General features: G+C 38.8%; 1 protein-coding gene across 2 annotated transcripts in view; it reads left to right on the forward strand.

The window, feature by feature from the left end:
* Positions 1 to 22893, forward strand: part of tgfbr3 (transforming growth factor, beta receptor III) — a 76365-nt gene that overhangs the window by 13769 nt on the left and 39703 nt on the right. For both annotated transcript variants that reach the window (XM_008407757.2, XM_008407756.2), the window contains exon 3: positions 10961 to 11148. In XM_008407757.2, the coding sequence (XP_008405979.1) occupies positions 10961 to 11148 (188 nt within the window). The remainder of the gene's footprint in view (positions 1 to 10960; positions 11149 to 22893) is intronic.

Consider the following 22893-nt stretch of genomic DNA (forward strand, 5'->3'; position numbering starts at 1 on the left):
GTAACATGTCTACAGTTTAGGAAAGTTTTTTCAAAGTCCAGCTAAAAATGGGCAATTGTCTTTAGCAGAGATGCACCAGACATTTGTGGTGAGTTTCCAATCTCCATTTTTAAAAACAGCTACTATTGGTTTCCCAGTAAAGATTTTGGGTAACCTCAATGTCTCTTTAATCACAATAATTTTCAGTTTTTCTAAAGATTTTTTTTCCAAGTTTTCTTGCTGTGAGCCATTAGTTATATTAGAAGCAGATTTGACATCACACTTTGTGTGTGAGATAGCAGTTTTTCTTACAATAGTTTTACTGTTTACAACCAAAAAATGACAGTTTACATTTTAAACTGTCTTTAGCATCTAATGCTAGTGATATGCATAATTAGTGCAGATAGTATAACTGAAAGAACACTCTCTGTATGTATTCCCTACAGAGGCTGTACTTCTTTACTTTAATTCTAAAAATACCTAAAGCCTGCCAGTGTTTACAAATACAACATGTTTAATGACAAATGAAGTTTGAAAACTGCAAGCAATAAAAGGGGTGGAGGTAATTTCACTCCTTCGGTTTTTGTAACTTTGCAGTTCCAGTTGTTTCTTTCCTGACTGTCTGTAATTTATTGTAAGGAAATGCGGTTTTATGGCCCCAGTTAGTAACATGCACCAACTGAAGTTATTTTGGCTTGATCATGGGTCATAATATGTCGCATTTTAAAAAGAGTCAGCTCGCCATTAAGAGCTAAAATAAATGGGCATGGAGTTGAAAGCAATATATTAGAGAGTAATATCAATTGAATTAAATTTTGTCTCAGACTTTAACATTGTCACTGTCATCTGGACTATGTTTCTTTGGCAACAGCCTCTTCAAAAGTTGACCTAAAAGATCAATCAGACTGCGTAGTTCAGAGAATAAACGTTAAATTGCTTTACTATTCATAAACTGTTCGTTTATAAATTATTGAACAGCAGCAAAATACATTAAACACCTGCTGTCATCTTGTCAAACCTGCAGACCAATCAGATCTTTTGTTTCAAGACTACTCTGTATCCCCAGAGTCAGAACCAATCTGGAACGAACTTCCAGAAAACTTCAAAAATGCTGAAACTCTGAGTTGGGTTGCCCTCTTTTTCAGTTAGACAAAACATTAGTGATTTTCTTTGGCAGATGATTCTTTATCCTAAAAAGTTTGGTAGAGAAGGGCCAAACTCTAGGACATGAAAGGCAGAAAAAGCTACATGCCAAAATCTGTTGATAGCAGGCTCAATAAAAGGATTATATGCCTCCACTGAAAATACTGTTCTTTTATAGCTTAAATGTAAACTTTTTACATTTATCATGCAACACTAATACTGAAAATATCTAATTTTGAATTTTCTTCCTACAGTAACAAGATCCACACTGAAGAGTGTTTAATTAAATTCAGAAATACTTTATTGATCATAATGGGAATAGATGTTGGGTTTTTGAGTTTCCAACTAACTGGCCAGATGAGTTCAAACAACTTCAGCTAAAATGTTGCAATACTGACCAGCAGACCTCTGTTTAATTCAATGCATCTGTTTAATGCTTCCCCACTTTTTTGCAAACATATTTGTGGATTATTAATACTATATTTGAGGAGGCCAGATAATCCAGCAGAAATGAAAGAGCTGATACTGAACGAGATGAGACAAACTGCCCCAGGGCACACCTCCCTGGTTCCCTTACTGGGTTTAAATCCTAAAGCTAATAGTAGGAGGCTACCGCTGAACCCCTGCCAAGCTGCTGTCAAATACAATGGCTTTTTCAGGCCTCTATGACTGATGAGAGAGATGTCCTTCGAGCAGCTCTAACCCTTCCTGCATATTGCCAAGCACTAGCTGTTACGCCTAGGTACTTTTAGTATCAAACTGCATTGGATTAACTGAGAGCAGTTGCACTTGACTTATGGTGTCTCACTTTTCATGCAGTTGCCTGGTTTAAATAATGTCTTCTAGCTCAAGCATATTAATACTGTGACTCCACTGTTGCTACTCTAGCATTCCTGCTGTTTTTTGTTTTCCTGCAAAGTTCATTAAGCTGTAATCTATCTAGTGACTCATAACGGCATTTAACCGTTTTCTCCTTTATGTCGCTTCCCTTGCCGACAACATTTTTTAGTCTTGATATTATAGGTCAAGACAGCACATGTCAGCACCCATCAGTAACGACATATGAAGGTAACACAGCTAGTAAAGTGTTTAGTCATACGCACATAGGCCTGTTCTCAGCCAGCTGTCTCACTTTCCACAGTGGCTCCTGTGTTCCTGTGGGAATCAGCCTTGTCATCCATCTCTTCAAAGCCCTTTGATTTTTCGTCTGTATTTAGCAGCAGAGAGGAATGCAGCACTTTCTATCTTCACTGCTTGCCTGTGGCTACATATGCTCTGTGTAATTGGTCATGTAGTCTTTTTTTTCGTAACATCTTTGATGGTTTACCAACAGGTGCCCATGACATTTGTCAGGGCTAATTCACAAGGAGCATCTTTACTGTCAGTACCAATAAAATGTGTTACGTTCCACCCATTCTCTAGAATATAAGGCTGACCGTGTCATTACAAGGCAAAGCACAATAGTAGCATGTGCTGTTATGATGTTACTGTCAGTGACAATAAGACTATAAACTCCCTGCTAGGTTTATTTTCCCTAATATTGAGGTCAAAAGACTGGTAAAAGGTTGGTTTTAAGGGATAAAAGTTACTTATTCATAATGATGTGACTGTAGAAATGATTGTGTTAGCAACTTTGCTGTAGCTTTAGCTAATGTGATAGCATTAGCAGCAGAAAAGTAGTTTTGATACTGTGTATTATGAAGGGATAGGCATTTATCTGATAATTTATTGCTAAAGTGAGCAAAAAATCACTTGTTAAATTTATCTTGACAAATTCCAAATTCCAAGGAATGATGTTTGAAAGAACTGATTTTGGAGGTCATTTTTGGTTGTATGTTGCATTGAGGAACACAGCATTACCCCACCCAAACCAGCTGCATTGTCTGCCACGGCAGAGAGCGCTGCTAATTTAGCAAGCTAATATCAGCTTGCTATACTTGTGTTATTTCATATAATAAGGGCAAAAATGAAATTACTCTGCAATCAGTTCTTGAAAAATACTACTAAATGTAGTGTTTATTCTATATTTTTGCAGAAGTGTATGTCTTATAAGAACAATAACTAAACATTTTTCAACTACAGAAATCCAAAAGCTATTTTAACAACAGTAAGAACAATTTCTTGTCTGCAGCTACATCATATTACATAATGCTGCTCTAAAGTTTTAAGCAAATACTGTGATATTCTCAAGATATTTTGATTGAGAATCTCATGTGCACCATTCACTCTCTCATTCTGAGAATCTTGAAAAGTTGTCTGCATGTGAATGTTGCTCGGTTGTTTTTAAATGTAAAACACATGATCTATCGTGGCTTGATTTAGGCTTTTGTTATTTTTTCTGCTCCATTTCTATGATTTTTCCATTAAAATGACAGAGATTCTTCTTCTTTTACTTTGAATTTAGTTTCTATGTTGTCTGTATAGTTTTTTTTTTCACCATTCACAGGAGTGTAATTTATTATCTGAGCACCTGTTAACATACTTTGTGAGTGAAAGAGGCTTTGTCTGGATATCCAGTCTTGTGTCGCATCTCCTTCAGACAGTCAGAACAATCTGTAGAATTTCCTCTCTGTAAACTGTCTCGTCAATTATATGCCAACTGATGGGATTATGCAGACGACTTCGGCAAATAGGAGCCTGCAGCTGATATTAAATTACAAAGAGAGTTTTGTTGGATATTTGACTTCAGATTTCACACTTTGATCTGGGAGTTTACGACTTCCCTAATGGAGTGTCTGCTCGACCCCCATCCCTCCTCACTTCATTCCATTCCAGCTTCCTTCTCTTGCGCCTTCGGTTTTACAGTCCAGAGATAAATCCCTTTCATAGGCACGCTGGTGAACTGAACTTACACTACCCTTATGAAAGGCTTTAGTTACTTCCTGTCGTAGTGGCTCAAGGTTCAGGGGTGAGTGGGCTGTGCTATAATGTCAACACTGCAGAGCTTAAGTCCAAACCCTAGGAAAACAGAAAAGGGTAGAATATTGTGTACTTCTAGCTGACTTGAAGTGGTCCATGGGAACTGTGACCTGCAGCAAAAAGGAAAGAGAGAAGAGGATTTGCACAATACCTCAAATGCCTACAGTTTCATTTTCCTCTGGATGCAGATGTATTGAGTAACTTTTTATTTGTTCCATTATCTTAATATTGGATAAACATTGTTTATTAAAAATGTTCAGGCTGACTTGTTGTCTGCTTCTCTGTTATTGTTTAGTAGAAACTTTAGAAATACTGGGAACTGGTTATATCTGCATGTACACACACAAGGGAAAAGTTCTGTTTGTTTGTCTTCGGAAATGGCTTTGTGGGAATATCAGCCTTGTCCCTAACTGGCACACAGACTGACATCACTTCCTGTACCCTTTTCTTGGCTCGGCGTTACAGTGTTGAAGAAAATAAAGTGTATTTCCTGGAAGCAGAGGCGTGTATCTCCGTGATAGAATAATGTGAGCGTACAGTGGAGCGGAAATTTCTGCTTTTGTATTCTCCTGATGTACATTTATCACTTGACTGTTTTATGCCTTTAATGTGAATATGTGCTGGCAAAGAATTTGTCCTGATGTTAGAAACTGACCAAATTTTCAGAATACATTTTACCGCATGTAGGCTTTCCAATGGATTATGAACCAAATGGATGAATGATTCAACAAACATCTGTTGTTTCTTGCAAACACACCAAGAAACAAAGTGATCAAAGCGCTAGATTAATAGATAATAATGTATGTTCAGTTAAAGAGAGGAGATAATATGATATTCACTTCATGAGAGCAAGACAAGACAAACATTTTGGATACAATAGTGGAGGATAAAACGTATCGTCCTTCTGCTGTGACAGTGGAGCTGAGCTGCTTCCTTTTCAAAAGTGAGGTTGATTTTATTTAACTTGTCACAATAAGGGGTTGTGAAAGGTAATATTTATGTAATCTTTTATTAAAAGAATCAATGAAAATCTCACTTCATGAGAGCAGTATGAGTTGAAAAACGGGGAAAAAATAACATGTTATTTTGTCAGCATTTTTGTTTAATTTTTCTTAGTGATTTTTGTAAAGAAGAAAGAAAGAAAGTATCTAGGGCATTCGCTGATAGGAAGAAGGTTGGACTTCTGAGTTTTTGACCAGTCTAGTCACCAGCTCATTTCTTATTTTGTCTCTTTAAGGGATTTTTCCCCCTGCCACTGAAATCGATTAGAAGGAAATGTGAGTAGCTTGTACAACAATAAAAACAGATCTTTGAATCCGTTTTATTTTATAACACACTGAAAGTCTGTGGAATGACTAATGCATTCAAAGAGAATATCTGAACAATATTACTGTTTAAATCATAGATGAAGTTGGGGTCCAAATTCACCCTGCCAGGGATTGTGAAAAGTGTCTGGTGACATCACTGGCTGGATTTCACACTGTTCAAATATATCAAAAGTGTTTGCTGGCACAGTCCCTCTCTCTGTCTATCTCAGTCCCTCTCCCTCTCCATCTTACTTCCTGTCCTACCTCTAATACTATACCAGACTGGCTCAACGGCCTTTAAGCAGAGTAGAATAATAAAAGGAGAATAATTAATGTCCTTCTACAAAAATAAATAAAGCCTACAGTGATCTTAGGAGGCAAATTCAAGATTTCTGTTAGGCTCGTGTTATGCTTGATACTGGAGGCCCCTCTGTCCCCGAACGAAAGCCAAAATTGAACAAATAAACTTTTAACTGTGTGGATAGAAGCATAGGTCAAGGTGAACGTCAGTCACTGGTGCTTAGTCTTTCATGTCCATGTGTTTAACACATTGTCAACAATCAGTAATTCTGCAGCAAGTTCCGCTCATGAACTTTAGAGAATTTGACCACAACTGAAAAGAGTGTTACGCTCACTAAAATGAAGGACAATGGAAGATGACAGCTTCAGATTTTACAATGGATATTTTAACCTCTAACAGTGGAAATGTCTGCCTTGATTTCAGATGCTTCGACTTGAACGTCCCTGTGGAACTATAGTGGATATGCTCAGAATGTAATCAGACGCAGAAGCAGACAGGGCACCCAAACTTTAAACACAATGACAATAAAATTGATTGAAGGAAGTTTGAATTCAAAGTAACAAGAATCACTAAAGTAGAGCGATCAAACAGAAAACAGGGCTGCTCAAGCGAATCAGGGCTCTTGGGGTGGAAAATGTTGACGAATAAGCATGTTTTCAAACTTAAATGCCCAAAAACAACATTTTAAGCAGGAACATAAAACGAGATGTAGAGTTAAGTTTAAAAAAAAGTTGCAGCTTTTCATCCACATTTTCAGTTTAATAGAGATTGAAAGATTCCAAAGTGGTGTCTTTTGCTGAGCTGGTGTTGCATCTCAGTCTTTCTATGTTACTATGGTGAGGACACATCAACCTCAGCAGAGCTGTTTATGAATATTCCACGTCATTTTCTTTCAATATGTATGAAATCAGTCACAAGGAGAACCACCCTGCTTACTGAAGAACACAGTGAAGGTACAGTTATGCTGAGGAAAAGCTAAGTCCCTCTTAAGATATCAAAAGAACAGTAACAAAGCTTGCTGGGTTGATGAAATTAAGGGTTCAGTTTTTCTTTAGATCATCTTGCCTTACAACAAAAAGCCAATCTTTTGGCTTGCATGCAGACACCTCCACACACCTACCAGTGAGTCATACTAGAAGGCACATTTGTGTTTTAGGTATCAGTTTTCTCTTTGTGGTTGTTGCTCTGAACACAAATAATAAGAAACAGAATAGGGGCAGCAATTTGAACATCGCATGTTTTATAGCTACTGGTGCACATTCTCTGTCGCCACGAGCTTTAAGGTGACAGATTTTTTAATTGGCAGTGAGATGGTATTCCTGCATATTAACTCAGTTTGAAACTCAGTTCAAGTCCTGGTAGCTTTGTTTCTGTAGCCACCGACTACCAGAGAGAATAAGCGAGGCGGTGAAAGTTTCTAAGTGCTTTTAACTTCTCAGCCTCAGAGCTAAAACCACAAAGTCTTATTTCACTATTACACGTGGTTTTTACACCAGCGACTGTCACTGAAAGTTGCCTTTCCTGATGCCTGTCTGAAATGAAGTGTGTCACTTTTAAGCTAATATGTAGCTTATTTTAACGTTCAAAACAAGCTTCTCATAGGCTTTTTAAGGCCATTGCGGCTCCAGTGAACTACAGCAGTCTGGACAGCAGCCATGTTTTTTCCGGATTCCATAATCTAAACAAACTAATCTATTTCTGAGCCTTTGTTTGTTTGTTCCATTTTACAGTGGCTGTCAAGAATCAAAACCTGAACTGTTTCAGATCTTTCTCTTGATAATAATGCAGTCAGCATCAGCGTTTAAAGCTTAAGCAGCCGTTTTCAAATGGCTATAAAGGGCTTTTTCTTTGACGCAATTTTAAACGTGCAGAGTTTCATTTGGCACAAATAAGAAACGTATATCGACTCATTGAAATCTCTTAATTATATATATACCCTACTTACAGACTTAAAACGGTCACACAAATACAATAGTATCTATTAAATACATTTGCAATAGAACTTTGTCTAAAAGTGTTTCGAAACCAACTTACTTGATTATCTCACAAGGGTTCACTTTTGACTAATATGAGCAATGAAATGTCAATATCCAAATTTAAAAACCTGTGGTCATTACTGTGTCCTCTATGACTTAAAAGGCCTGACCTGGATAGAAAACAACCAGTGATGAAAGACAAAGAAGAATAACTGAAAATGAGGACAGAAGCGACGGAGAGAAGCAGACGGATTATGTGGTGGAACCAACAGATGCTAGCTTTATTTCCTGTGTCTTGTGGTTTTAGTCTAATAGAAATGACATATGCAATGGAAAAAGAACCAGGGATTTTAACTAAAGGGACAGTTCAGGGCTTCTAAAGGGGTTAAGGCAGTTCAGACCATACCTCCTGTAGATAACTCTCGTAGCAGATTCTTTGAGTATAAATCAGATTAGTTGGTCCCTGGAATAAGAGGGGCCAGAACTAGGTTTTGTTATATATGAAGCATGAAATAGTGAAGCATTTCCCTTTCCCCACCTGCTACTGAGCACTTTCTGAAAGACTGACATGTATGCTTTGCTTATAAGAAAGAAAGGTTTGGCTGTGACAAATATGTCTGCTTGTGAAGAAGATGCTCAATCATAGGGTGAAAACTTAAGGAGTGCCATCCTATACTATTATGCATATGTTGAAAGTACAAGTGGAAAACTATGAGCTATGAAAAGCGTCACCAGCTAATATCAGTTTTAGTATATGAAGAACAGAAAGGCCAAAAGGTGTAGAATTCTTCACAGAATGCACTTGTAAACTACTACTGCTAGATTTTGCAGGTTTTTACTTAAAGGTTTTTTGTATCAAAATAAAAAACAATAAATAGACAATAAAGATTATATTCTAACCACAATAATCAGAATATTAGTGCACCGATTACAGTTTTCTAGCTGATCACGGTCTTCAAAAAAGATTGATTTACTGATTCTGATTTTGACCAATATAATTTCTTTTTTGTTGGAATAGTGGTTAAATGTTGTGATAAAGTGGCTAAGTAGGAAAAATGGGGTGACTATTTTTTACTGTGCATATGCAGATGTGATCTGGTGGCCGGTCTGTCAGTCAGCCCTCTCTCAAGGCAAATGAAAAGGAGATAGAGGAAGATAAGAATCGGTGGATAAGATCGGCTTTACATGTATCAGCTGATTGCAGATCTCCCAAAATGAAAGAAATCGGGGTTGATGTATTGTTGCACCCCTAATTATTACAGCCAGAGTAGGAATAACTGTTTTGCTTTTGCTTATACATTTTCATTGAAACTCTTGAAGCTGCCAAAGTTTTACAGGACGTGTCTATGTCTAATAATAAAATGAGGTTGCATCAAAGTAGGTATTAAAAAGGTATTAAAAAGTCTTAAAGGAGCAACCTTCTTTAAAACTTTTAAACCATCCCTTTATTTACCTAAATGTGTACTTTCAAAAAAGTGTAGTCTCCTTACTTTTTTCCCTTTTTTATAACTTTTGTTCTGTTATGCTCCCAAACAATTAGAAAATCAGATCATTCTCCAGCTGGTGCTGTAATCTCTTGGAAGTCTCTGACAAGGAGCTGCGTTTTTCTTTGTTTGTCTGGCGGTTGTTTGTTATTCTCCATGTGAGAAGGGGGGAAAAAGTGAGTCGGAGTGCCCTCGGATGTGTTTGTGGGAGTGAGACGTGATGACATGTTCAGGGAGGGAATTGCCTGCGCTCCTTTGGGAGGAAGCGGGTATAAGGGTCAAAGGCAGAGGGTGGAAATACTGATCCATCACAGGTTTTTGCCATTAGGCCTTCTGTTTTTATCGCCTTGAGGGGTCTTGCTTTGTCTTAATCAGTTTAAACATGATCTTTAAGCTCCTAAAAAGCTTCTGTCTGCCTGTGTTTGGATAAATGGTGGCACAAAATTCAGCTTGAGATAGCTTTTTTCCTTGTCAGAAAAATATGGGAACAATAAAACGTGCCTGATTTTCTCACAACAAACACAGGGGAGCTGTGCTATGTGTGATGTGCAGCTTTATGCTGACCTAACATAGACTTATTGGAGAGCACAGAAAGAGAAAACAATGGCTGTGTGTTCGAGGTTGAAAAAAAAGTCGACTTTTCCCCAGCGGTTTATCCCTCTGCTGAGGCACTATGTTTTCAGTCGGGGGAAAATTTACAATTGCCATCGAACTGTCTTGCGCTCAAACTTTAATTGTTTCCACATGTTCCATCAGATTGCCGTTGGCAAGCACTGCGGGTTGAATGCGGTGCATTTGAAATGTTAGCGGGCCCTGACTGGTACAAGGCTGTTGGATGAACTGAGAGGTGAAAACCTGACCATGTCATAGCCACATTTTGCTGAGCAGTGTGCTGCTTTGCTTCAGCGACTGAATCTTGTTATGTACCATGCTGCCTTTTGTGACAAAGTAAAGACCCTGGCTTTGAGTAAGTGGGTCGTACAGATGGCAGACAGAACGGAAGTGTACAGTGTGGCATGCCCTCATTCTTCAGTGCAGCCTGTAAACAACCCATAAATCTTGTTGCTTAAATGTAGTTTCATGTATAGTAAGCGCTGACATAGACCATAATTAAAACATGATCCTGTCCTTATTTAGGTTGCTCCCCTCTGTATACACGACTCAATCATAACTTCAACTCTTTTGTCTAGTTGCCTGGATGATGTTCATTTTTGCTACTGGCTCACTTCTGTTGCTAACTAATACAAGGCTGTAAAAAACAAAACAAAACAAAACAAAACAAAACCTTTTAAGCTTGGTGCTACGGGAGTTAAGACTGTAGAGAGCCATATGCAGTGTGAGAATCTCACAGACTCTGCCGATATCCGCAAACATCCTCCGAAATGTTAGTTTTTGCCATGCTTGATTGTAGTGCAGCAGAATCTCCCCATCATCCTCTATATTTATTGTATTTTGGTCATAAATCTTATTCAAAGTGGCATTTAAAAGGTATTAAACAGTCTTAAATTTGACTTGCTGAAACCTGCAGGTGCCCTGATTAAGGTGTCTTGCCCTTTTTGACCAAAGCAACCACAAACTTCTCAGTATTTTACTGGGATTTGAATCAAATCTGACCACCATGTCTCACTGTAGCCATGCTCATGGCGATGAGCAGCGTCAGTTTCCTGTCATCTTCTTGGCCAAAGAGTGGGAAAAATTCAAGGTGAACGAATAGTTATATAAAGCTGTTATTTATGTCTTAGCTTCATACTATCCAATACGTGCTTATCAAATTGATTAAAAATTACAAATATATATTCCCTTAATATACATGTGATGTATGTGTTCTTTGTTATTTTTTTTGCTTCGAAGGGCCTTTGCTTCGCAGTCCGTGTGAGCTGCTGCCGGTCGGGACTGGACACCCTGTGCAGGCCATTCTGAAGAGCTTCACCGCCATGTCAGGCTGTGCAAGCAAAGGCACCATGAGCCTGTCTCAGGAGGTCCACGTCATTAACCTGAGAGGACATGCTGCAGAGGGCCCAGACAGCACGCCTGCAAGAGTGAGTCATTCACACTTGAAAAAACAAAGCTCAGAAAAGTCTGAGGATATCTTTTTCTAAAGACTAAAGTTCAACTTTGTTCCATTTGATCTGAGTTAGCTCCGCCTCCTCATCTATCTAGCGCCTGAAAAAGGCCATCCTCTCATGACCAGCTTCTGAGAAAATCCACACACTCTGTGCATTTTGATACCCTGGTGTGACCTTTTAACACACAACAGTATGTGACGAACTCACACAGATTCACCAAGTAAAGCGACTGTTATCTGAACCCGATCACATCAGCTTTCTCTACCTGAACCTAAAAGTTTTTTCAATTTTTAGAAAAGGATCAAGTATTTTGTTGGTCCTCTTCATATCTCCTGATAGTGAAACCCCTTCCCATCTTCAGGGTTTACGCCGCAGATCCTGCGGCTGGACTGCGACTTGTCAGCCATACCCTGAACGTGAATCATGTGTGAAGAAGTCTCATGTCTGGATTTTTAACTGTCAACACAATATGTAGGGTAGCATGTGCAGGCTTGCAGCTTGGAGCTGCTGAGTGGAATCCAGAAAGCAGCTTTGAAGTACCTGCAGGAGAAGAACTGTTCCTGCACTGCTGAGGCATTTTACAACATAATGATAATAACACCCATTTGATAATCGCTCTCTCATACAGATGATAATTGCAAATAATAATTCCATTATTTTAATTGAGAGATTGATGTTTTGCTTTTGTTGCATGTACCTTAAACCTTAGATATTACAGCTTTATACTGTGAATGTTGCTTTATAGTCGACAACAGTGTGCAGCTTTTAAATTATTTTGCTTCTTTCTGGGCTATTCTGTAGAACACTAAAAGTCACTTTCAATTTTCCAAAAGTTAGTCTCAGCAAATGCACCATATTTATGAGACGTACAATTTTCCCTTCCTCTTAATGTCTGCAGTTCACTCTGACCTGCTTGAGTTTAGTTTCTATGTGAAGGCTCGACAGATCCACAGAATTTTTGGAGATGCATCCAAAATGTAAACGTTCTGATCTTTGATCCACTTCATGTCTTTTGGCTTGTGACATGGTACTTCATCATGTTGGCTAGTATTGTGCTCATTTCGTATTTTGATCATACTCTGCTTGGGGTGATAGTTTTGGATAGAAATGTAAGGAAGCACACTCCAAGCACATGAACTGTATGAGGATACTTTACTGTGAAAAGTAAAGGCCTCAGTCTATGTGCAGATGTATAGCCAGCCCTGTCAACCATAATTCTACAGCACATTCCTCAGGGGCAGACTGTTCTGGGGCTGGCCTGGTCTTCTTGGCTGCAACCAAACCTAAAGTTCACGGTGATCCAGAAAATTGTTTTTTTCAGCAGTTTCCCTGCATGTGTGGAAATTTTTTTTTTTGCAAAGATTCTGTGGATGTAACCACTGATAACATAATAAGGCAATAGTTTGAAGCACATTTGTCATATCTACAAATTAATGGTTGAACTCGAACAATTTCTAATGGAATCAATTTCAGGGTCTGTAATCAATTAAATAATTGCAATTAATTGTATTTTAATAAAAAACCATGTAAAAGAAAAGCAGCATTTTCAATTTAAAACCACTTCTTCCTGATAAATTATTGAATAAATTGACAAATGGGCTCAACAACAAAAATATCTATTGTTTTGCATCTGTTATTTAGGTTATTCGTCCTTCAAATTGGTGCAAACCCGTGATCACTCATTTAGCATTTGTTTTTAAATACATCTTCAGAAATGTGGACTGTGATCAATCGCTGACATTAGCGTTGGGGATGTTTGTGTTTCTGCTACATGTTTAGCATCGAGATCCTATTTCAAGCTTGAATAGCTTCACTGATAGGCTAACTCCTTTTAGGATGGACAACTTGAAAACTGCAATAGTCTTTTCCAGCATCCCTTCAGATTGTTTTATGAAGCAAAAATTAAAACCCCAGTGACCCAAGAGAAGTGGATTTGTCGTCCAGGGTTGTTTGTGGATGTTGCTTGTGCGTCAGATTTACGGTTGTACCAGAAATGCACATATACAAGGGTTGCAGCCAGAAACGTTGTATGTAAAATCAAAGAAACAATCAAAAAGATGACTAATTGCATCAAAATTTTTAACGCTTTAAAATTATTTAATATTAATTAAGGTGTTAAAGTATTGGCCCTACTACAAATCAGCCTACTCAGGAGTTTGATTGAATTTATTCATACTCTGTCACAGGTGCAATATGCACGGAGCTACCTTGCTAATAATTCATCAGATCAATATTATTTACCTTGTCTTTCAGTGTTCAATTTTTTGTGCACATTGTCTATTATTAACATAGAACCACATGAATCAACCAAAGATAAAGCCTTCTTCCTTTGTGACACCATTTACATTTACCTCCCACTTTTCTAATGAAACTACTGATCAACATGCTAAACCTAGTTTTTCCATTACAGACAGCAAACACTATGTTACCTTGGTTCACTGTCAAGTAACAGCTTCAAAATATGTTGGCTTTACTCGGGTTTAATCATGTGTGCTGTAATATTTATGAAATATCACCAGAAATACATTCTGACAAGATAATCCCGTTTATGTGTTTCATGAAGACTTGAGGACATGAGGGTGAAAACAGGCCATAAATATAACTATTTCTTTAATCACTTTACTTTACTTTACTTTACACTCTGAGCTTAGTTTTGACCTCTTAAATAATGCTGTTTTTATTTCACACAAGGCCGTTGCCTCTAAACCGACCTGGCTTTTGGTTGTTTTTCTTTTCTTTTTTTTTTTTTTTAAACAAACCATCAAAACTCTACAAGTCTCCTTAGAGTTAAAGTTTATAATTTTTTTCCAGGGAGCCTCACATTTTCTTTTCAAAAATGTACAGAATGTTTTCTTTCATCAGTGAGCTGGGTATGTTGCTTTGGAGTCGAGTCATCTTCTCCTATCTGTAGGTTCAGCTTGTCCCTATAGTCCAAAGTTTTTCCTGTGAGGGCCACAAAACTTTTCCCTTCTTTGGTGGGGGCTGGAGTCAGTGTGTAACAGAAAAAGTGTGACATTTGCAGGAGTGCCTAAATGTAAAAAATTATTGTTTTCCAGAAAGCACAATCAAATAGCCCTCTCTGGGTTCTTCACAGAAAAAAATCCAGGAAATAAATAACACTATTAATGAAATTAATACTGTGTTTTCCAGACTATAAGCCGCACTGGACTATAAGTCGTAACCCCAAAGTATTTTTTTAAAAACCAGTAAACATAACATTTTTGTAACTTTTTTTTTTTTACAAAAAATAAGCCGCAGATATCTTTGCCGCTCCAGGTTTTCCACAACGATGCAGCAGCAGCAGAGTGGGGCGGACACCCAAAATTTGAGTCCTAACAGGTCAATTAAATATCACATTTATTACGGTTGAAAAAGACAAAGTTGCCATGTTTAGATTTAACTAAACTGCATCTATTATTGTTGCACTACTGCCATTTATTGAATCCTAATATCTATACCTCAAATTCTCATAATGATCCCAGTATTATTTAAAAAAACGAAAAATCTTAGTTTTCCCTTCAATGCGATTTAACTGATCAACAACATTCTCAAATTTCAATTCCCTATTAAAACCTAATTCCGTTTTAATGGGTGCTTTCTTCTTTTATTTCCAATTTTGACTTCCAATGATTCACTTCCTGCTAAAGAGCCCCCTGGTGGTTGAAGAAAAACCAGTAAACATAACATAAGCCACATGGTTCAAAGCTTAGGAAAAATGTAGCGGCTTATAGTCCGGAAAATATGGTATATTAAAAAAAATCTAAACACTCTCCGGTATTGTTCAGGGGGCCGGACCAAATGTGGAGGCGGGCCAGATCCGGCTCGCGGGCAGTAGTTTGGGGACCACTGCTATAGTCCATCCTTGGCTACAGAAGGTCACTCTGGCACCAGCTGATCATGCTGAAGCTCACTGTGGTTCTCAAGATCTTTGCTTTTGATTAGATAAGACCCTCTGAAGGACAACCAGCACCTCTACTCACTCTGGTCCACCTGAGCTGTGGAGCACAGTGCCCTGTTTGGACTCAAATTCCTCCTCTGCCAGCCTTCAGCGGGAGTGTGCTGGAGATACACCGTCACCAGCTTAATCTGCCCCTGATCTTTCATGACAGAAAGAAGAGGTTGTCTCATAGATTAAAGGAATTATGGGTAAATAAAGAGCGATAAAGAGATCAAGATAAGGAGATTTCTTCTTGGCCACATTCACTTGAAAGAGCACAGCTAAACATCTACTTTATTCTCCATTATTTATCCTTGACGGCTCCAAGTAAACAGTTTGTCCTGCGATCAAGAGATTACATTGTGAAAGAGTTTCTCCCAAACCTTAAAGCTGATAATGTTTTTAGATCACCAGGGTTCCAAATACAAACCTTATTAACTATCATTAAGTTAGTCAAGCACAAACTTTCTGTCCCACACAGCAGCCTTTAGGATCTGTAACATGAGGCTTCAGAGCTGCAAGTGGCTCTTTGAACCTTCTACAGTGGCTCCTAATACTTTTGACTAAAAATTGACAAGAACTAGCTAATGTTTTTAAGTATAGCTCAAATAACAAAAGCAAGTTTTTAGTAGTTTTTTCCTCTTTTATTATGGAATAATAAAAATTGAATTTCCACAACAGAAGACTTTTCTTGGATTGATTTTTTTGTCTTTAGGTTTGAAACTTTTTTTTTTACATTATTTCAGCATCCCACAGAAAAGAGTTCCATTTGTTTTATTTAACCAACTTTTATGTGTTTCTGTATTTTAAACATACAAATAGAAACAGAACAGTTCACGTAACATTTGTGGCTCTGTTTTGCCGGTACTGAGGGGAAACATGACTCTTTGGATTGCAAATGGCTGCTTTGGGAAATATGTTGGGTTTAGTGGTGTATCTCAGATTCTTATACAATTAATGGTTGTGCTGCAGTTCATTCCAGATTGACCCAGTTTGTCGCATAATCCAGCCTGTCTACTGTTAAAGGTGCACTGATCAGAGATTTGGCTGCCAATTTCCAAATACTGATATGAAAATAATTATTGAATCCGTTTTTTTTTGTTTGTTTGTTTTTTGTTTTGCTTTACAGATACATTGAAAATTGAACTTCCTTAACAGTATTTTTTTGTTTTTAAGAAAAACATTAATTTCCTGGGAAAATAAAGCCCAGGTTCTCAGATAGAGATGTCTGCAGAAATAAAACACACCAAGAAAGAATCACAACACACCCTACTGAGACATTTTTCTCTATTTTTTGGAACTCCTACTAAAAAATTTCACCATATCACAGGAAACTAAATAACGACTGTGTTTAACTATATTGAAGAGAAACCGGGCTCAGATTGGCTGCTATTTGTTAGTTTGCAAAACTATTCATTCAGTTTTTGCACATCTGTACCAAAGGTGTCATCACATAAGAGAGATGTGCTCTTATTTAGTAATCAGCCAGTTTCTGTTTATGCTCATATTCTGTAGTTGTTTTGGTATTTCTCAAAGTTTCACTTGTTGCAGAGATACAGTGGATGTTTTTCTTTTCTCTTGCTTTGAACAGATTTCATGTAACTCTGAGGTGTGATAAATCAGTTTCCTCCTTTGGCATCACTTTGCTTTTTTTCAACCTGGTCAGTGTGCAGTTGAAGAAGTCTCTCTCTCTTTCTCTGCTCTCCTCTTCATCTCCGAGAGAGGAAGTAGCATGTTGGCTGCAGAGCAGTCTGTGCTGGTGTGTTCTGAGTGCCTTGCAGCACGGCCTGTGGCTGAGCGTCGGCCGTCTGCAACATGAAAACACAAACTGACCCTTTCAGTCACAGCGAGCGACTGCACAGCCGAGACTCGATGAGATATGGGGAGCAAATCAGCTTTTTCACACCGAGCTTATGGGCTAATAAGGACAAGGGAGAATTTCAGACACACATCCTGCTGGTGCAGTGTGTGAGGCCTGCTTCGTGTGAAAGTTGTGGTTCGTCTCCGTTTTCTCTAAAGCAGTGAAGGATTTCCTGCTTGCGCCAGTGAAGGCGCTCTGCAAAGTCTGAACTGTTAGCCACAGGTGAACATGACTTGAAGTCAGCATTCTGGCTCCAGCCCAGTCCTTTTTACACCAACACTCTGTCAGTAGGTGCAACACAGTAACTCAATAGTCACTGTGCATACATCATGGTCTGGGATAAGCTTACATTCAAAAGGCATTCAGTGATATTACAGGAATGGTCTCAAAACAACAGCATTATCACTTAATGTAATAACTTCTGAGATAATTTATCATCCAGCAAAAATTGCTATGGTGACCGGCCTAGTGGTTTAACTGATGGCACCCAATTTATCAGATGTCCCTGTTATTTATTTCTTCTGTTGATCCATGTCAGTGTGTTTCTTTCACGCTGAAATGTCATTTCTCTAAGTGATTATGGTAAAGCAAAGCTTAAGAGTAGTGGTATGTAATTCATTTTCCATTAAGGTCTCTTAAGGAGCTACAAGTCGTGTTGATAGCTGCACCAGACTATCTGAAATTCATTCTGCCAGATAGAAACATGTAGATTTAAGCTTTTTATTTTTTCTCTTCCTCTCTTAAACTCTTAATTTTTAATATCGGCGCCCTCTAAATATGAGACTTCTTGTTTCATACCCTCTTACGTCTCTGTTTTCATAAAGTTTTGAGCTCTGACACGAGCATGTCTAGACGTTTTTTTTTTATCTTTCCTTTGTGTTATTAGCATTTGTCTGAAATAAGACGTAATGTTTTCTTCAGCTTCAGTAGCCCTGAACAGAGTAACAGAAACCCCTCTCCTCTCTTTTACGCATGCAAGCCCCTGAAGACAGTGGGGACGGACTAGATTCGAAAGCATTACCTATAAATAGGCCAAATAAGAGTTAGCATGAAAGCCGTAGCGCTTGGATGAAACGCAAGGCTTCACTACACTGTGGTTTCCTAAAAAGAAGTATGAAACGCTTTCACAGTTTCAGGGAATGACAGTGAGTTTTACTTTAAAGAAAATGAGATTCAGGCAGAGTGGCCTGCTCATATTTCATCTGAACTCTAATCCTTCAGGGATGCTGTAGTCATATTTTTACAGGCTGACCCAAAGAAAGAACAGTTGCCTCACTCTGGCTCCTTTGCTCTGGATTCAAGATCGAGGTATAACATTTTTCCACATGCATTTGCTTTCAAGCAGTGTATTGCGCCATGGCGACGAGCTGGAAACGTGTATTAGCTTGCCGCAAAATATAGCATTTCTAAACAGAGTCCCGTGGGGGGGGGGATAAACAGACGGGCCGGTGATATCTCAAATCGTTCCTCCTTCTCTAATCAGTACAACAGACATCAAATGCGGCCGCAAACCCTGATCATGGTGAGGCAGAGCAGATGATTGCTTTATCAGCTGGAATTCACAGATATCATAGACTGTGTAAGTGACTGGCTGGAGGAACTCACCAGGCACAAACAAGTGGTGAGAACAGAGCTAAGCTGAGCTCACACACTAAACAAAACACACACATTGGGAGCCGGCAAAGTTTTCTCTCAGGCCTGCTCTCAGTGGTTCGTTACCACTGAAGCCAGGATTTTGCCACATCGTGTTCCCTTTAGGTGACTGTGCCTTTTCTAGATTTTGTTTAAGCCTTTTAGGTTTTTGTGGCGATAAAAACGTAAACTATATTATGTTGGTAGAACAAACCAGCAAGCTTTTCACTTTGGTTGAAACTTGTGCGGTGTCGGCTGATGCAAATTTAATCAGCAAGTCCACACAGCTGGTGCAGCCAACTGTGTGGGCCTACAGACATTATAACAGTTTGGCAACAATGCACATACTCCCTATGCATCTGAAGAAATGCATTTTTTTTTCTTTAAAAAAAGCACATTAAAATGAAAGTGGTAGGTAGATTGAAGAACAGAAGAAAAGCACACAGTTATCCACACCTCCACAATGCTCCATTAGATACCAGGATTGCGGTCTCATTATATGTCCATTTATGGGGAGCTTAAGCAGTAGAACCACATGCACATCAGCAGAGGCCCAGTCAATTCACTCATGCACACATGGAATCCAAGATTTGGCTCTCGCATCTTCTGCTCTGAATTTTCTTTGTTAATATAGGAATCGATGACTCTCTAAATCCCCTTAACAAATAAATGTATTGGCTTTAACATTAGTTTTAAAGTCTACTTTTTTGCATTTCATCTCTGCCAAACCATGCTTTTGTATTATGTGATAAATCAGCACAAACTAGTGCCACCTTGTGGAGGTAAAATACATCTACTTTTCACCATTTCTAACAAACAGAAAACTGAAAAGTGTGATGGACTCATCACAACCCGTTACCCTTACAAGACCCCTGATAAGTGTAATCACTCTGCTAACTCTTGCAGGGGAGGTTTATTGGAGAATATTAGTGAACCAAAAGCATCATAAAGAGAAAGTGGCACAGGTTAGGGAAAAGGTTGGTTAGGATGTACGATTAAGTAGATCAGCAGAAAATAGAAAGAGCTTGTCACAGCTGCAAACTGTTAAATGCAGGTTAATCCTGAAAGAAAACCTGTTCTCTTTCTAGGAAGAAAATAGTTGTGTTTCTACAAATGTGGGCAAAACTTTGATATTCCCATAATGTTGAAAAAAACAACAAAATTTTTCAGTTGTGTGTTTGGATTAAGCAAAAAAAATTGCAATTAAAGTCACCTGTGAATAAGCTTGTTCACGCAATAATTAATTAAAAAACATGCCCCGCCATCATCTTGTACCACTTCCTGTTATCTTCTTTGTCTTTTCTGCCAGTAGTAACATCCTGTTGCTAATGATGTGATTAGTATGATGCAAAACAAGTGTTTCCCTTTCAGTTTTGCAAAATACACTCATTTTGATACGGCCAGAAACCCACCTCCTCCAAACACCAAAACTTCAGATTTCAAAGTGAGAGTTTTTTCAAAAGTGTCGTGTTTCCATTAAGCAAATTTATTTTCGAGATGTCAAATTGCACAACTTTAAGGACAGTGGACATAGAGATAGGGACCCAAACCACACTGCCAGAGCTGCACTGGAATAGTTCAGATCAAAAGATGTTCATGTACTAGAATCATTGGCAAAGCCATTTTCCTGGTATTCCAAAAATGAGCAAAACATTCAGTTTCTAATGTGCAAAGGGTACAGAGACGTCCCTCAATGGACCAGAAGCTGTTAGTGCTGTGAGCTGAGGTTCTACAAAGTATTAACTCTGCGGTGGGGGCTGAATCTGAATACTTGCAATGGACCGTGTAAGACTTCCTCCCAGTTCACAATTAGCCACCTAATAAAATACATGAAAGTTTGTGGTTTCAAAGGCAACAAGATCCATTTAAGAGATTTGAATACTTTTGCAAGGATCTGTAGTTCTGATCCAATCTTTTTAAAGGTTTTTATCCAAATGCTCCATCTGACTTTGACGTCTTTTGGGCTTTTGCTTCTCCTTTGGTTTTCTCTGGTGTCTAACATTGAGCAGAGTGCAGACTGATAAGCATCGCAGTTCATGGGGAAAGGCTCCAGGTAGCATCCCTATCATGCTGGAAAATGTGGATCAGGCTGATAAGAGCCATTGGTTCGCCTTGCTTCCATCATTGAGCTCCTTGGCTACAGGTCCATGATCATCCTTCCTCCCTTTGTGTAACTGCAGTGATCCAGAAAGAACCAAGATGTAGACAGACAAGATACACCCTCATATACAAACACAGATCAGATAACTGAACAGATTGGACCTTGGCAGGTCGAAGCTGTTTGATTTTAAGCTAACCTTAGCAGTGCTCCTTTGTGATATCCTTCTAAAAGGTTTTTGTTGTAATTACAGTTGTCTGTGTGTTTACCGATTCCTTAAAGTGAGCTCCTGATGTTCATGTTTTGGGACGCCTTGTGCTTTCATTCTTTCTTGAGCTGATAATTGTTTCCTGGGAGGGAGAGTGTTTGGCCAGATTAGCTTTACTTTTTGCCTAATTATAGGATGTTTTGGGTTTTCTTCTGAATCGCTGAGGCTCATCAGGCACTTAATTACCTCTGTCAATAAAGGAAACTCCCTTTTCCTGCGAGACCACTCTGACGTGGAGCTGATCCTGCGGGGTCGAATGCCGTGTTCACCACAGGGCACGGTGCTCGACTTAAAAGGGTATCACATGACCGTGTTGATGCACACTCTTTGTAAAACACTCTTGAAACGTAGTGTAATTTACTTGCCTCAGAAGATCATAAAATTAGAACCATATGCTCAGGACAGGGGAAGCAAATCACCCACAACAATTACAGCACATGATCACTAGAGGGATTTAAAAGCACCCGTGTGGGTTTGTTTTACAACAAAGAGACATCTAGGAGAAATCTTTTTCAGTGTCTTTAAGTAAAGTCAAGTTTATTTGTATAACATATTTTAGCAACAATTCAGTTCAAAATGCTTTACACCATAAAAACATTACAGAGTTACCAATTACAAAACCAGCAATAAACATTATGTTTTGTCAAACGCCATCATCAAGCGAATAGAAGTCAAATACGTTGATGAATGTTCCACTTACTACTAATCAGAGGCATCTCTAAGTTGGTGGGTTTTTAGCCTTTATTTAAAAGAACTCACTGTTTCAGGATCTTTGACGTTTTCTGGGAGTTTGTTCCAGATTTGTGGTGCATAGAAGCTGAATGCTGCTTCTCCATGTTTGGTTCTGTTTCTGGGGATGCAGAGCAGAACCAGAAGACCTGAGTGGTCTGAAAGGTTGATACAACAAATCTTTAATGCATTTTGGTATTTCAGTTGGTAGGGTTTGTTGTTTGGAGTCAACATTCTCTGGTTTGGTTATTGTTTCTCTTGTATAGCTCCATTGTTTACATGCTGCCTTCTTGATCTGCCATGCTTGCACAGCTCCAACTGACGTCCCCCGTGTGAAGTCTAATTTCAGTAACACGATATGCCTGGACAAACCTACATCTGTTGCTGCTGGCAGACACACCCCAGGACCCTCTCAATCCCAGTTCCAGCCTCCTAATAATCCATAAGCCTCAGCCTCCTGTCTCCAAACAAATATGGCTGATCCTGGTAGAAATCACAAGAGGTACTCCCATGTTTTCTGCACCTCTTCTTCCCAGGCTCATCTTGCTAGGAAGAGGTTTCCTGCCAAACCACCAAGCTATGCCAGAGCCTCAAGATGGCAGATCTATGGGGAGAGATGTTAACACCAGCTGATTCTGCTCCTGAGTCCTCAACAATCACTTGCCAACCAATGATGTTGTGGATTGCTGGACTTATCTTCTGTCTGCCATTAATGTATACAAGTCATTTTTCCAAGGGCAGATCAAATCTCAAGTCTCAAATGATTGAAATTACCTGCTCTCTGCCTGGAACCGACACTTGCTGTGGATTATTTACTTATTTATTAGTTATTCCTAGACTTGATTTAAAACATGGACATTTAACACCTTTACGGTTTTTCTGAACATTGAACTCAACTTGCAAAAAAAATGGCCTTGAATTGTGCTTACCATATTTTCCAGACTATAAGTAATATTTATCTCATCAAATGTGAGAGGGACCTCATCCATGTTGATGAAAGGTTCTGGTGACACTTTGTGTTCATTTGCTTTTTAACAAACTCAGAAACTGTCAACCTTGGCTTAGAAGTCTGCTGTCGCACCGATGTCCATTCTCTGTCAGGGTGGTCAGAAACGACTTTGCGGCGGAAATGCCTGCAGTAAATTCAGGACACCAAGAAGACCCATCTGCAAAGTCATAGATTCATCTCCTTG

Source organism: Poecilia reticulata, linkage group LG4, assembly GCF_000633615.1.
Source record: "Poecilia reticulata strain Guanapo linkage group LG4, Guppy_female_1.0+MT, whole genome shotgun sequence".
Lineage (NCBI taxonomy): Eukaryota > Metazoa > Chordata > Actinopteri > Cyprinodontiformes > Poeciliidae > Poecilia > Poecilia reticulata.